We start from the raw sequence: 14025 nt of genomic DNA, 5'->3' as shown, positions 1-14025 counted from the left end.
CGGCCAACGTAACATCCGAAATGTCGCCCACACCGCCCGAAGCTCCCAGAACCAGCGAGGAGCCTCCAACAGCAGCCAGGCCTCCCTTAAATCAAACTCACACTACAACAGCACAGGTTAGCTCGTATTAGACAGTCTGTGACTGCGCTAAAATATACCGAAACTGCCTTAAAATAAAGACAGAACAATATTTGTGGGTAGTAATGTCCTTTTAAATAATAGTAAATTTACTTATTTATTTAAATTACCCTTAAACTCTGCTGACACCACTCATATTAGCTCATATTACAGTTCCAGTGCCTGTAAGTTCCCTTAAATATGCCAGAACTTCCTTAAAATGAAAACTAGCGTTATGTATGTGTATTAACATCCTTATAAATAATAACTAACCCAGTCTATGCAGGCAGATATCCATTTATTACCGCAGAAACTCTTTTTATCTGCTCATCTCAATTTCATTTTGACCAGTCTTCCTTAAACATGGTGAAACTTCCTCAAAGGTAAAGTATGAGCATTAATCTCCTCGTGATTCACTCAGATAACCCTGAACACCACCGATGACATAGCTGTAAACATTAAGTTCTCCTTAAACCTGCCCAAACCTCCTAAAATAAAAGATAAAGCCTATTTGTTTATATTAATGTCTGATAAATGAAGCACCCTTCAGACTCTCAGATAACCTTTAAACTGCTGAGCATGCTTTTAACAGCACACACTAGACTTCCCTTACTAAATGTCCTTAAAGTTAAAGGTACATTTATTTTAAATATAAATAATATATGTAATGGAAATGTTCCATTATTTTTTTAAGTGAAATAAACCTCCAACTGTAAATAAGTTATTACAAAGTTAACAGGTGACCATTAGGTGTGTGAATCAGGTAAGCTGAGTAAATGAAGCTCACACTTCTCTGAGTGATCTGACCTCAGAGTCACGTTTCAGACTTCAGAAGAAGGTTTGACATTTAAATTTGAGAACTGTCTCTGTTGCATCATCTCTGCACACTGTCAGTACAAACGCAGGCAGCAAATAAGCATGATCAACATACTGAAGGATAATATGAGCATCAGAGGCTCCACACAGCATGTATAATAATAAAACTTTGGATTGAAATACTGCAGGGTTAGATCAACCTAGCCGGCTGCTGTAGGTGTGTGCTGTACAGCTATACCGGTCCAGACAGTCCCCTGAGAGTCTGTGTTCTTACAGATATGCAGACTGTGACGGAACAGAGTTAATGAAATAAAACAATTGTGGTTCATCTCAGTGGTAATAACAGTCTAAAGGAACTGAAAACTGATGGTTTAAGCTGCCAATAATCAATCTGTCAGTAATCAATACTCACCTGTGAGGGTGGACCTTTATCAGCCTAACCTGTGTTAGATTATTTCATAAGCACTGTCAGGTAAGTGAAACCCAGCTAACTCACTTATTATCTGTGTGTTTCCTTCAGGAGAGGAAAACCTCGCCGTTTTCAGTGGTTTGTTTTTAAACGTTTGCACCGATGTTGAGAGGTGTCAGTTTAGAGCCGGTGGGTCACATGACCAGAGCAGTGAATTATTTTTATTTATGCGTTTAAGTTTAGTGAGTCTGCTCAGTGAGGAAATTTAAGTGTCATGCAGGTCAGTAGGATGGTGGTGAAGCCTGATCAGTGTCCTTGAGGGAACCGGAAGTGATGTCAGGGTGACGGCCAGCTGCTGACAGCGTTTCCACCAATTACAATTAAACGCTCAATCATGGCGTTGTTTATAGCCATCACAGCGCTGGTTTACTTCCTCTTCAGCACAATGAGCTGATCATGTGTTGGGGCTGAACCACAAGTTCCTCTCTGTAGCGGCTTTGGAAGCCTCATTTTAAATTTTTTTTATTTTAATTAATAGTTAAAAAAAATCTGCTGCAGCATGCCCCACCCACCTTTTTACCAGCTTCTTATTTTGAATGCTTGCCTCCGGGTGATTGGTCGACACTCCAACGTCATTTTCAGAGTGTTGGCTCAGGTGAGCACAGCGGGAGTCTAACCTGTCTGTGTGTGATGTCAGCACAGGGCTAAAGTCCTGTGATTGGCTGCTTTTAACCTCAGGTCATTCACCTTTGACCGGTCTCCACTGTCAGCTCAAGCTCTGAGCGCACCTGTCACATGTAGAGGCGCAGAGGAGCAGGAAGTGGCAGCGCTCTTTATCTGATGGTGTTTGAAGATGAGGGCTCTCTGTGTCTCAGAGGCCCGACTTCACCGCTCTGTTACACCTGATAACAGCCTCTACCTGGACTCTTACCCGTGGTGTAGAGCTGAGGACGAGGCCGGCGCCCACCACTCAGATTATTTTTGTTTTTCTGCTTTAGTGACAGTGACATCGGCTTGTCACACAAATAACACTCCAGGGCTATTTTTAGGTTTTTGAGTCAGAATGACGACCAAGCAGCCTGTTTGTCTCTCTGAATCTAAATGCAGTAGTGATGTTATACAAGGCGCCTGGTCACCTCACTTCCTGTCACAGATCTCCTGCCGCAGGGGTTCATGTTTAACATGAAAGTTTTATAGGTGGGTTCCAATTAAGATTAATGGTCATGGCTATGGTGGGTCACGTGACCCCGGCATGCCGCCTGAGCTCAGTGTGTGATGTTGCAGGAGGCTGGCAGGTGATTTGGGTCGAGGCGTTTCTGCAGACCGGTGCCCGTGATGCCATCTGTTCCTGCGGCTCGTAGCCGGTAATTTGACAGATCGGGTGTCAGAGCAGGAATGTCCTGGCATGGAAAAACATCAGCGGGATCCGAATTATTGGACTGAAGTGGAACCTGATGTTGGAGACACAGCCAGAAGCTCCAGCTGCTGTTTAAAGGCTTCAGAAAACACAATCGTCCTCTTTCTTCCTGGTTCATGGCTCCAGGCTGGTCTCCTCTTGATTTTACATTCCTCCTTGCAGGCGCTAATTTAGTTCCTCCACATAAACCATCCGTTCTGTCGGGGGGGAATGTAGGTCAGTGCTCTTTGGAGGGATGGCTGTAGTTTACACAATCGTTTTAATGTGGACGTGATGCTAACACACCTGAAGGTTGATGTTGGAGCTGCAGTCTTGTGTGTGCAGCTCACTGTGGACATGTTAACTCTTTAAACACCATCACAGCTCTGCAACCACTGTCCACACTCCTTCAATCATTGGTTTCATTTAACCATCACAGGTACCACTTTCATCAGTCTCATCTCCACCTCATCCTCTTTCTCCTCAAGCTTCTCCTGAGTGAAGTCTAACACATGAAAACAAAGATAAACGTGCTCATATATTCTTGTCGTTGTCAGCAGCTCAGACATGTGACCCTCACGTCTCCCCACAGCTGACAGCGACCCAGCTAAACAGCAGCAGCTGGTTATAAGCTAACATTGTGCACCTGATGTCAGGCTCGAGTGTCTAAAGCAAGGGTCTCAAACTTAAATGACCTGAAGCTCACTTTAGTGTTTTCAAGTAGTAGTAAAAAACAAACAAACAAACAAACAGGAAAACACCCACAAATATTTCCAAAAATGTAGTGTCTTTTGTTTGTTTGTTTGTTTTTTAGATTTCAAATATTGTATAAAAGACAAAACTGCAAACGTGAACACAATTGTTTCCCCCTCACTCTTAACTAACTGAAGCCTTACAATGAACTACCAAATAAATAAATTGTTACTCTCTTTCTGGCCAAACACATGGCAGCACATCTCCTATAATTTTGTTCGTATTTAACAAAATAAGACAGACATTAGTTTTTACACTTTACACATTAGTTTTTGACTGCTGGTGTTTTCTTTACAAATAACGCTCTCACTAACACAGTCAATCCTTAAACATGTTTGTACTCTCTGTTCATATTGCCTTCATATTAAAATGTTTTTTTGCTTTTTAAAGAACTTATTTTAACATTAAATTCAACAACACGTGGGCTGCAAGGGGACCCAGGGCTGCGAGTTTGACACCCCTGGTCTAAAGTCACACTTTCCCTCTGATAAAGTGTCTTAATTACATCTCACATAAATTTATTCATCAACAGTCCAGCAAAGTTAGAGCCACTCCAGAGATGCTGGTGAGTCTGTGGAGCTACAGCGTTGCCTCCGTCTCGTTAACATGTTGTAAATGTGGTGCCGCCAACAGAAGGAAATAAAATGTGGGGACTTTTTCTGGGTCTCCTGGCTGTATACAGGTCAGTCCTGCTTACAGTTACCTGTGAAGGTGATTTGGGATTCCTGCTCTCCGCTGTGTTATCTGCAGCTGTAGAGACCTGGGACCACTCCATCTATCCCAGGTGGATGGTTTCACTTTCCTTTGGCTGGGACCGCGAGTTTAACGGTTGACCACTTGTGCGCTGAACCTCGGTGACATCACTAAAATGAAGCAGCAGGACCCTTTACAGATGTGCCAAGCAACTAAGTCCCACTCTGAGGAGGAGGTGTAACAAGTTTGGGGATTTTTCGGCTCTAACTTTTACAGCATGAGGGAGTGTCCTGGTGCAGAGCTGTGAGTCATCCTGAGACCAGCTTCTGTCATACCTGCACAGCTGGATCAAGTCAAGTCAAGTGGCTTTATTGTCACTTCAACCATGTGCAATGGTACAGTACACAGTAAAGCGAGACAGCGTTCGTCCAAGACCATGGTGCTACATATAACAGACAATCAACACAGGACTACATAAAGTGCAAGTGTGCAAAAATTGCAAAAAAACAAAACAAAGACAGTGCAACACCAGACAGAACAGAACGATACAGACACAAGACAGTGCAATTGAAAGGTGCAACAATGACAGTGGGTTGTGCAAAAAACTGAACATTGTGCAAAAAGTAATTTGATGTATGAAGGTGTGTGTGCGTGTGTGTGTGTGTGTGTGTGAGATTGTGCAGATAAGTGCTTCAACACCTGAGCTCAAAGAAGCAGCTCAATCATTCGTCACACTTTTACGAGCTCGAGCACAGAAACCAGTGCATCGCTGATTTCTTACACAGCTCAGTATGAGGGTGTTATTTGATAATTATTTTCAGCTGGAAGGTGAGATCACCTGCATGTAGTGTACCTCCTCCCAACAAACAACTGATTTAAATCTTTATTACTGACTGTAAGGCCCACTCCAAAATAGGGCTGCTCAATTAATCGAATTTTAATCACGATTACGATCTGGGCTTTCAACGATCATTAAAAATGACTGAGCCGATTATTAGCCCCTCCCTCGTGCTTTACTCTCGCGCTGCTCCATGTGGCAAATCAAGCGCACCTCTCTGCATTTCGAACACACGTCACAACAATTAAGAGGACCCAAGGGAAGCTCGGAAAGCTAAGCAGAAGTTATTTGGAGAGGAGAGTGACTGCCATTGGTTGAAAAGAGAGGTAAAAAAAAAAACTTCAGTGGTGTGGAAACATTATGGGTTCGCGGAGTCAGACATGGATCAAGTAGACATAGTGTGTAAACTTTGCTACGGTGTCGTAGCTGCACCACAGAGCAACACTGCAAAGTTCACTAAACATAGATGTTTACATTTTTCATTTATTTTTTATATTGCAAACATTTGCACTGTTATCAGTATTTGCACACTATTTTATATTATTTTTTAAAGTCATTATTCAATACATTGTTATTGTTAACCCTTTAAATCCCTGTAGAACCTGAACCGTGTAAACTAGCGCAATAATTTGTTTTGCATATGAAACCAGAGGAGTTGTACTTACATCTTATGCCATCAGCTTGTACTCGGTCACGGTTTCCTTCCACATATAGCTTTGCAAAAATTGCATAAAAAGCGCTTGCAGGAACAAAAATATAATATTCCAGAAACACGCTTTGCCGATCCGATCAGCTGTTCGTAACACTTCCCACAATGAAAACGACGTCAACGCGAACTATCTCATGTCCGCCATTTCCTGTCCGAAACCGGAAGTGACGTCATTTTTGCGGAAAATGTAGTTTTTTACTTGTAGGCCTTAAAAGCCTATACTGGTGTTTTTATAAGTCATGTTTGACTCTATACTTTTCTGAATAGTTTCTGGGATGCTTAGAACTCGAATTGCACTGCTGGAAATAGTTTATTTTGATGCACATGCTGTTTTCTTTGCAAATTTGCATCATAGGATTGTTTTTTGTTTTTCCTGCAGTATATAAAAATTGCTGTATCTCCAAAATAAAACTATGAAGACACTCAAAATAAATTTCCTGTGGTGGGAAACTATTTTTTGCAACTTTTTTGTATTTAAAGTTTTGAGGGATAAGCCTCTTAAATTTCCCCAAGTAGAAATATATGTAAAAAAACAAAAACGATTTTCAATTTTTTTGTAGTTTATTGCACTTTTTTGTAATTAATGTAATTACTATGGACTTAATGCATACATATTATTAAAATATGGGCTATAACAGTTGTATTGATGTATAGCAACTTGAAATGCTCCCAAAAATGGCACTACATCATGTAAAAAAAAAAAAATAATAATAATATAAGCTCTGGCAGACTTGGTTCTATGGTAGGTCTTAAAGGGTTAAATAAATATCGTCAAATAATCGAGATCTCAATTTCAGTGAAAATAATCGTGATTATCATTTTTGCCATAATCGAGCAGCCCTACTCCAAAACGCACGTCTGTTTTTCACGGTTTTCAGGAAAGCAATGAGAACAGCGCCGTAACTCTCCAGCTCCTTCCTCTGCTCATGTTTCAGGCTCTCTATAAAGTTTAGTGAAATTGGGCGCGATGCGTTTTGTGTCATCCTGATGTGCCGGACAACCAGACCCACCTGTCTCACGGTCATGGTTTTCTGTGTGAATAAGGTTTGTCCTGATTTGGCGTGGCGTCGTTGAATGTTTCTGAAGCGACTGTGATGCAGACTCACTCTGACTCTGTTTGTGTTTCAGATTTTAAAACTCAGAGTGATGTCATCAGGAGAAAAGACGGCTGTTGGAGTGAATGAAAGCCCCTCCCCCTCGCTGCAAACACACACACTGATGGACTGAACACACACACACACTCTGAACCACCATCTCACACACAGTTGGGATTGGCTCTCTCTCCCTCTCTCTCTCTCTCTCTCTCTCTGGGGCTGCCATCGGGATGACATCATACCCGGCCGACACAATGGAGCTCTTCATCCTCTGAGGTTCCTGGCCAGACTGCATCACTGTGCTGGACTGCCGGCCGGGACGCCCACAAGGAGGGGGGGAGGAGGAGGATTACTACCAGGGAGGGGGGGGGGGGGGTGGTAGGGAAGTGAGAGGAGGCAGCTCACATGTGTGAGCGTGCGGGGTCGCGGACTGGACTGGGTATGGCAAGGCCCGGGACTGTGCGCCCTATCGGGCCAGAAGCTCTGGTAGCGCTGCTGGAGGGGGCGCTGGACCGGGTGGTGCTGATTGACAGCCGGCCCTTCGTTGACTACAATACCTCCCACATCCTGGAGGCCGTAAACGTGAACTGCTCCAAGCTGATGAAGAGGAGGCTGCAGCAGGACAAGGTGCAGATTGCCGAGCTGCTGCAGCATTCAGCCAAGAAGAAGGTGAGTAGTGGTGGTGGTGGTGGGAGGGTGGGGGCTGCTCCGGTGTGGTTAGAATACGGCTCAGATTCAGAACGATGCGTTAGGTTAAAGTACGGAGCAGGCCAGGGGACAAATGACTGGTCACTGTGTCACAAACTGTATATAAAAGATGGACACAGCTGTCGCTTTAAGTGCTGCTGCAATGTTTTCAGAGTCAGACGTGACCGTACCTGATGTGGTGAGTGGAGTTGTTGGGTGATGCTGACATGATTTGCCATTCATCTGCACATGCTCACTGAGGCATTGTTTCTAGTTTCAAGTTGATGGGAATTTTTTATTTATTTTTTTTACAAGCTCAATATCCTTTATTATTATGTACAGATTTATTTTCTCTTTTCCTGATCCTGGATGTACCTGTGTATCTGTGTTGCAGTTGGAACTGCAGGCCGATCAGGAGGTGGTGGTGTACGATCAGAGCTCTGCCGACCCAGCCGCTCTAAGCTCCGAGTCCTTTATCAGTGTCCTGCTGGTTAAACTGGAGAGGAGCTTCCCCTCCGTACACCTGCTCTCAGGTGAGCCTCCCTGCACCTGCGTCGCTCTGCCATAACTAAAGTTCAGAGTGTGGCCTGTAGGGAACGTTTAACTGTGGGGGGTGAGCAGTTCGCTGGGTTCACTGAGTCGCGACGATGAATCTTGAGCTTCTGACTCTGGCATGCAGCTGTAATCTAAGTTTAAACAGGAAACCTCTGAAAGCGAGCGGCTGCTTCCTGCTGGACGTCTCTGCGACGCCATTAAACCTCATTTACACTCGTTAAAGGTGATTAAAGTGAGATGGCAGCAGCTAATGGGAAGGAACCGATCAGATTATTGATTTCTGATCGGCTCTAGCTCTGAGTGAGCATGCTGCAGCTGCCTGCAGCTATTTCTACTGAGTGTGGCGTTATGTAACGATGATGTAATGCTGCACGGTGGCTCCACCCTCACATCAGAAAAACCAAACAAAGTGCTCGCTCTGAGGTTTCAGTTACACAACAGCCACTTCCACTGGGAGACCAGAGTCTTCATCAGCGCCGAGGATCACAGAACACGCCCGCCAGCGAACTGAGTCAGACAGGCATGTGAGCAGGAAGTGCTCATATGCTATGTTTAAATCCATAAACAGACAAGCTGTTAAAATTAGCTACAAAAACACAGAATATTTAATTTTTTAAAATTAAAATAAGAATGTAAAAGAAATGCTTAAAAATAAAAGAAAAAACACAAATCATAAAAAATTGAAAAAAGTAAAAAAAAAAAAGTCAAAAATGGAAGAAAATCAGTCAGTAAATTTAAAAAAATTGTGACAGAATTTAATTGATTAAATGTATTTATTTATTTTTTAAAAAGTACCAGGACATTTAAACCAGCAGTGTTTGGGCCTCAGTTACAAACTGTGTGAACATCTTTCAGGTTCTGTCTTTGGATTGTGTACAATCATGATCACAGGTGTAGTTATAGATCAGAACGTTTTCTTTACATGATCAATAGCTGGACTCACCTGGCACTCTCTGCTGGAAATAAAGCGGTTTCCAAAGGAGGCTGCAGAACATCGATGCTCTGGCTTGTTGCCTGGCAACAGGTGATGAGGATGTTTGAGTCGAGCAGAGACAAAGATTCAGTCTGATTCCTGCAGGAAGGAAAGGAACACGACAGCACAGCTGTTGACCTCATTATTATTTTACTGTCAGTTGACTGTGTGTGTGTGTGTGTGTGTGTGTGTGTGTGTGTGTGTGTGTGTGTGTGTGTGTGTGGTCTCAGGTGGGTTCTCCGAGTTCTCTCACCTTTTTCCTGGTCTCTGTGAGGGGAAGTCCACCCTGGTTCCTTCCTGCATCTCTCAACCCTGCCTGCCCGTCACCAACATCGGGCCGACCCGTATTCTGCCTCACCTGTACCTGGGCTGCCAGAGGGATGTCCTCAACAAGGTGACACAGCACCACCCCCACATCACAGCCCTGCCCCCGAACGCTTTTTAAAAAAAAATGTATTTTATTTTTTTAAATTCCAGCTCTTCTTGGGGTCCAGCCTCTCTGGTCCGGCTCTGATCCAAACCTGTGTTTGTTTTCCAGGACCTGATACAGCAGAACGACATTGCCTACGTCCTGAACGCCAGCAACACCTGCCCCAAACCGGACTTCATCCCAGACTCCCACTTCCTCCGAGTCCCCGTCAACGATTCGTTCTGTGAGAAGATCCTGCCGTGGCTGGATCGCTCGGTGGAGTTCATAGGTCAGCATCACTTGCCCACCTCTCTTGTGTGACTGAATAAACCAGACCCTACTGCTCTCTGCTCAGTCTGAACTTTGTTGTGTTTCAGAGAAGGCCAAAGCCTCCAACGCCCGAGTCCTAGTCCACTGCCTGGCTGGAATCTCCCGCTCGGCCACCATCGCCATTGCCTACATCATGAAGAGGATGGACATGTCACTGGACGAGGCGTACAGGTGAGAAGTCAGGACTTCTGAATCTGACCTGGGACCAAGTCTGTTTGTTAGTTTAAAATGTTTGAATGCTCAGTTTTCTGAGTTCTTCCCCCTGTGATGTCATCAGAGGTCACTGAACTCTGAACATAACCAGGTTGTAGTCATCAGTCAGCCGTTGACGAGGTTTCTGAAGCCCCAACGAGCAACCAGAGACAAGTTTAGACATTTATTTTACATCCACGTAATGTTTGCACAGAATCTGGAGCTCAGACACTCTGTTAGTACGCGAGCCTCACAGCAGCTATATAATTGGGCAGATTATTCAGACGCCACCAGATGGAGCATCGTTGGTGAGAAACACCATCCAAGCTTATCCTTTTTCAGGGTTGCGGGGGGCCCAGGTCGCCAGTCTGTCACAGGGCTAACGCACAGGGACAGACAACCATTCTCGCTCACATTCACTCCCGCATTCACACCTATGGGCAATTTGGATTAACCAGTTAACCTATCCCCACTAACTGCATGTCTTTGGACGGTGGGAGGAAGCTGGAGTACCCAGAGGGAACCCACGCAAACACAGGGAGAACATGCAAACTCCACACAGAAAGACCCTGGCCTGATGGTGGAATTGAACTCAGGACCTTCTTGCTGTGCGGCAACAGTGCTACCGATTGTGCTACCGTGCTGCCCGAGAAACACCATGCATCAGTTAATCTCGGCCTGATGTTTGTTAACACTGTAGTTAGTTCTTTTAAAGGTGAAAGAACTAGATTGAAGGCACAAGTGGCAGAAATTAGCTTTCCCCTAGGAGTGGATGGACTCTGCCTTGTGATAGTGTGAGGAGTTCAGTCATTCATTCAGTCTAAGCTGGAGGAGGGGGTGAGAGGGAGGTCTGGGCTCCCCTGACAACTCCAGATAAGCAGAAGAAAATGGCTGATTTTTGTGCCACGCTTTTCTGTCGCAGTTTAGTTTTCAGATGATAATTTGTCATTAAGCGGCATTTGTTTTTATTGAATACTTACTTTTAGACGAGTCGGTTCATCTTGTTTTTTTCTCAACTAAGAAACAGTCACTAGGACGATCCCTAACAAACACGGTTAGCAGCTACAGCTGCATGTGTCAGCCTCCACCTGTCAGTCAGAGGCCACGCCCCTAATAATGCAAACTTTAAATGTGCGCATGTTTGGTATTGAATGACGCTGACAGCCGTAAGTGTTTGATCCTCATTAACCTGTCATGTTGCTTCCTGTCCATAGTCATGCTCCTGTTTCTCTTCCTCATTCAGGTTTGTGAAGGAAAAGCGGCCGACTATCTCGCCCAACTTTAACTTCCTGGGTCAGCTGCTGGACTTTGAGAAGAAGATAAAAAGTCCTCCTGGTACGGACGCCAAACCCAAGTGTCTCCATCCTCCGGAGCCCAGCAGCGAGGCCTGCGCTCAGCCTGAGGATGCGGTCCCAACGCCTGGCGTGACACTGCTGGAACCTTTGACCCTGCCATGCGTTTTAGCCAATGCCCCCGAGGAGCGCCTGCTGGCTCAGGCTCTGAGTGGCCTGCAGCTCGCCGACGGCTCAGAAGACAGTGCCCGGTTGAAACGCTCCTTCTCTTTGGACATCAAGTCATATGGCGAGCCTGGCGGGGGCAGCACCCATCGAGTTTTTGCGCCTCACAGCGGGTCGGGGGACAGCAATGACTTCTACAAGCCGCCATCCTTCAAAGAGACAACGAGTAAACCCTGCCAGTTCTCGCCAGTGGAGGAGGTTTCAGAGCAGTCCACGCCGGAGCAGAGCCCTGATAAGGAGGAGGCAGGCAGCCCGCAGCCAGCGGTGTCATCGGCCTCCAGCGGCTTTGCTAAGCCACCCGCCGCTCCAACCAACTGCTCCCACCACTTGCACCGGAGCGGGAGCATGGAGGAGAACGCCACCAGCTTCCTGTTCGGCCTCTCGCGGAGCCAGCAGCACCTCGCCAAACCAGGAGGTGGCAGCGCCCTGAAGGGCTGGCACTCGGACATCCTACTGGGCCCTGTCACCGTTTCCACCTCCTCTTTGGCCAGCGGATGGTACCTCTCCTCAGAGTCCACGCGCTTCTACTCTACGTCGGCTATCCTGAGCGGCGGCGGCTTCACGACGTACAGCTGCAACCACGGCTTGGAGGCGGTACGGCGGCGGCAGCGGACACATGACCGCGGTGACTCGAGGAGGAGCTGGCACGAAGAGAGCAGCTTTGAGAAGCAGCTGAAGCGGCGCAGCTGCCAGATGGAGTTTGGAGACGGGATGGCGGACAGCCGCTCCCGCGAGGAAATGGGCACGGCAGGGAGTCAATCAAGCTTCTCGGGCAGTATGGAGGTCATCGAGGTGTCGTGAGTTCACGCACGCAACACAAACCAACGATTCTGTGTTGTGTCAGGGCCGACCCTGACAGTGGAGGACAAGGAGGGGACGAAGCCAGCAGTTGAATGGTTTTTAAATGCAGGTAAAAGTCGAATAAATCAAACCAGCTATGACTCGATCAGGTCAGATTCACGGTGACGGAACTTCCTGTGTGAGTGGCATTCAGGGGCATACAGGTAGTGTAGCAGCTCTTAATCGATGACAGCTGGGTCTAATGGCAGGTTTCTGCTGGGGTAACAACCTTTCATGAAGGTCAGACCATCTGAGTGGTCTCACAGCTCGGCAGCCATCTTGGTAACGCCTCTGAGCGGTTGGCTTTAATCTAATTTGTCACAGTAATGATCGTCTTTCTGCTTTCCACAACGATCCACTCAGTGTGATCGGAGATTGGCCCTCCAATCACATATTTGACATCATCTGTACAGCGTAATCTGTCAGGTCAAATAAATCTGACCCCTGACCTGACTCTACCTCTGACCAGTCTGATTGTTCCCTGACCTTCATGTTCCACAGTAACTGCCTAATAAGTGCCTTTATGCGTTTCAAGATGGCTGCCGAGTGGTGAAGGAGTTTGTGATGAAGCTCATCTGTTTATCTGGTGGCAGGGGCTTGAGAGAGTACTGCAGCTTTACGTGGGCATATCCATAGGGCGGGTTAGAACCATAGGTTGGCGTGACCTCTGAGCTAATATCAGGATATGAGGTCTGGAAGAAGCACTTTGGGAACTGGTAGACATGTCCGTGCTGCTGTGGTAACTCGTTAAAGGGCCAAAACGTCACTCCAACAGTTTAAAAACAGGAAATGCTGAAATGCGTCGAATCAGAGAGCTGCTGTGACTGAACACTCACCGCTGCTTTAACATGTCGTGTGCAGACCTGTCTGAGGGACTCGCACTTTAAACTTTTTTTTTCATTTTTAATCAATTCGTGATTGAAAATTGTGGCTGTAGTAATCAGTACCTCCACCGGAGGCAGTACTCACTGCAGCCTGTCAGCTTTGGAACGATTTTTTCTGTTTTCTGACATTAGTCCATTGGGAATAGTTTGTTCATGGGACGTTAAATCAATACACTGATGTCAGACATCGCCTATGTGTGTTGCCGTGGTGGCTATTCCTGCCACGCTTGGACCTTGTGATTGACGACAGGAAGTGAAACAAAGACTGCCAAGACTCTCGGGGGGGGGGTCAAAGGAGCTTGTTGGCAGGTTAACTCTCAGGTGTCCTCTGAGGCAATCAGAGGGGATCTCTGGCCTCACCTGGATGGACAGCAGGTCATGTGATCAGACGTATTCACAGGTAATCTTGCACTACTGTGGTATAGAGGTTGGTTTGATTCAGTGTTTAAAAAGAATAAAAAATATGACTTTTCAGATGTGTAAGTTTGTCTGCTTCATCTTTAAACTTCTAATCTCGCACTGTATGGAAGACCAACACTGCCAAAAAATACAAAATACATGCTCTGACGTGTAATTAAAGTGGACGTGAAACTACACATACAAAGGCTAATTTACACCTCTGAGCCCTGCTCTCAGACACTGACATAGATGTAACTCTATCTGTGAAGCTTGATTTTTAGAAATAAATTCTTAAAGTTTTAAAAACATGTTTAGCACAATGTTCTGTCAGTACGGAACACATTTTTTTTCCCATATTCATTTTCCTTTGGATTTATTGAGCATAAAAATAAAGTGGACAAATTATTGATTATA

General features: G+C 45.6%; 1 protein-coding gene across 1 annotated transcript; it reads left to right on the top strand.

Moving 5' to 3' along the window:
* Window positions 1-7197: 7197 nt before the first annotated feature.
* On the top strand, window positions 7198-13692 carry dusp16 (dual specificity phosphatase 16). The gene is made up of 6 exons (XM_040048437.1): window positions 7198-7494; window positions 7907-8045; window positions 9271-9434; window positions 9579-9738; window positions 9827-9950; window positions 11215-13692. The coding sequence occupies exons 1-6, from the start codon at window positions 7231-7233 to the stop codon at window positions 12287-12289; spliced, it is 1926 nt and encodes a 641-aa protein (XP_039904371.1). The 5' UTR covers window positions 7198-7230; the 3' UTR covers window positions 12290-13692.
* Window positions 13693-14025: the final 333 nt, after the last annotated feature.

This window comes from Simochromis diagramma, unplaced genomic scaffold, assembly GCF_900408965.1.
Source record: "Simochromis diagramma unplaced genomic scaffold, fSimDia1.1 OVJJ01000557.1, whole genome shotgun sequence".
Classification (NCBI taxonomy): Eukaryota; Metazoa; Chordata; class Actinopteri; order Cichliformes; family Cichlidae; genus Simochromis; species Simochromis diagramma.
Note: the sequence above shows the minus strand (reverse complement) of the source record. Positions and strands in the feature narration are given on the sequence as shown.

Coding starts and splice junctions, on each gene's coding strand:
- dusp16 (XM_040048437.1), top strand. CDS start 7,231: ATGTGTGAGCGTGCGGGGTCGCGGACTGGACTGGGTATGGCAAGGCCC. Junction 9,739..9,826: donor TCGCTCGGTGGAGTTCATAG/GTCAGCATCACT, acceptor GTTGTGTTTCAG/AGAAGGCCAAAGCCTCCAAC. Junction 9,951..11,214: donor TCACTGGACGAGGCGTACAG/GTGAGAAGTCAG, acceptor TTCCTCATTCAG/GTTTGTGAAGGAAAAGCGGC.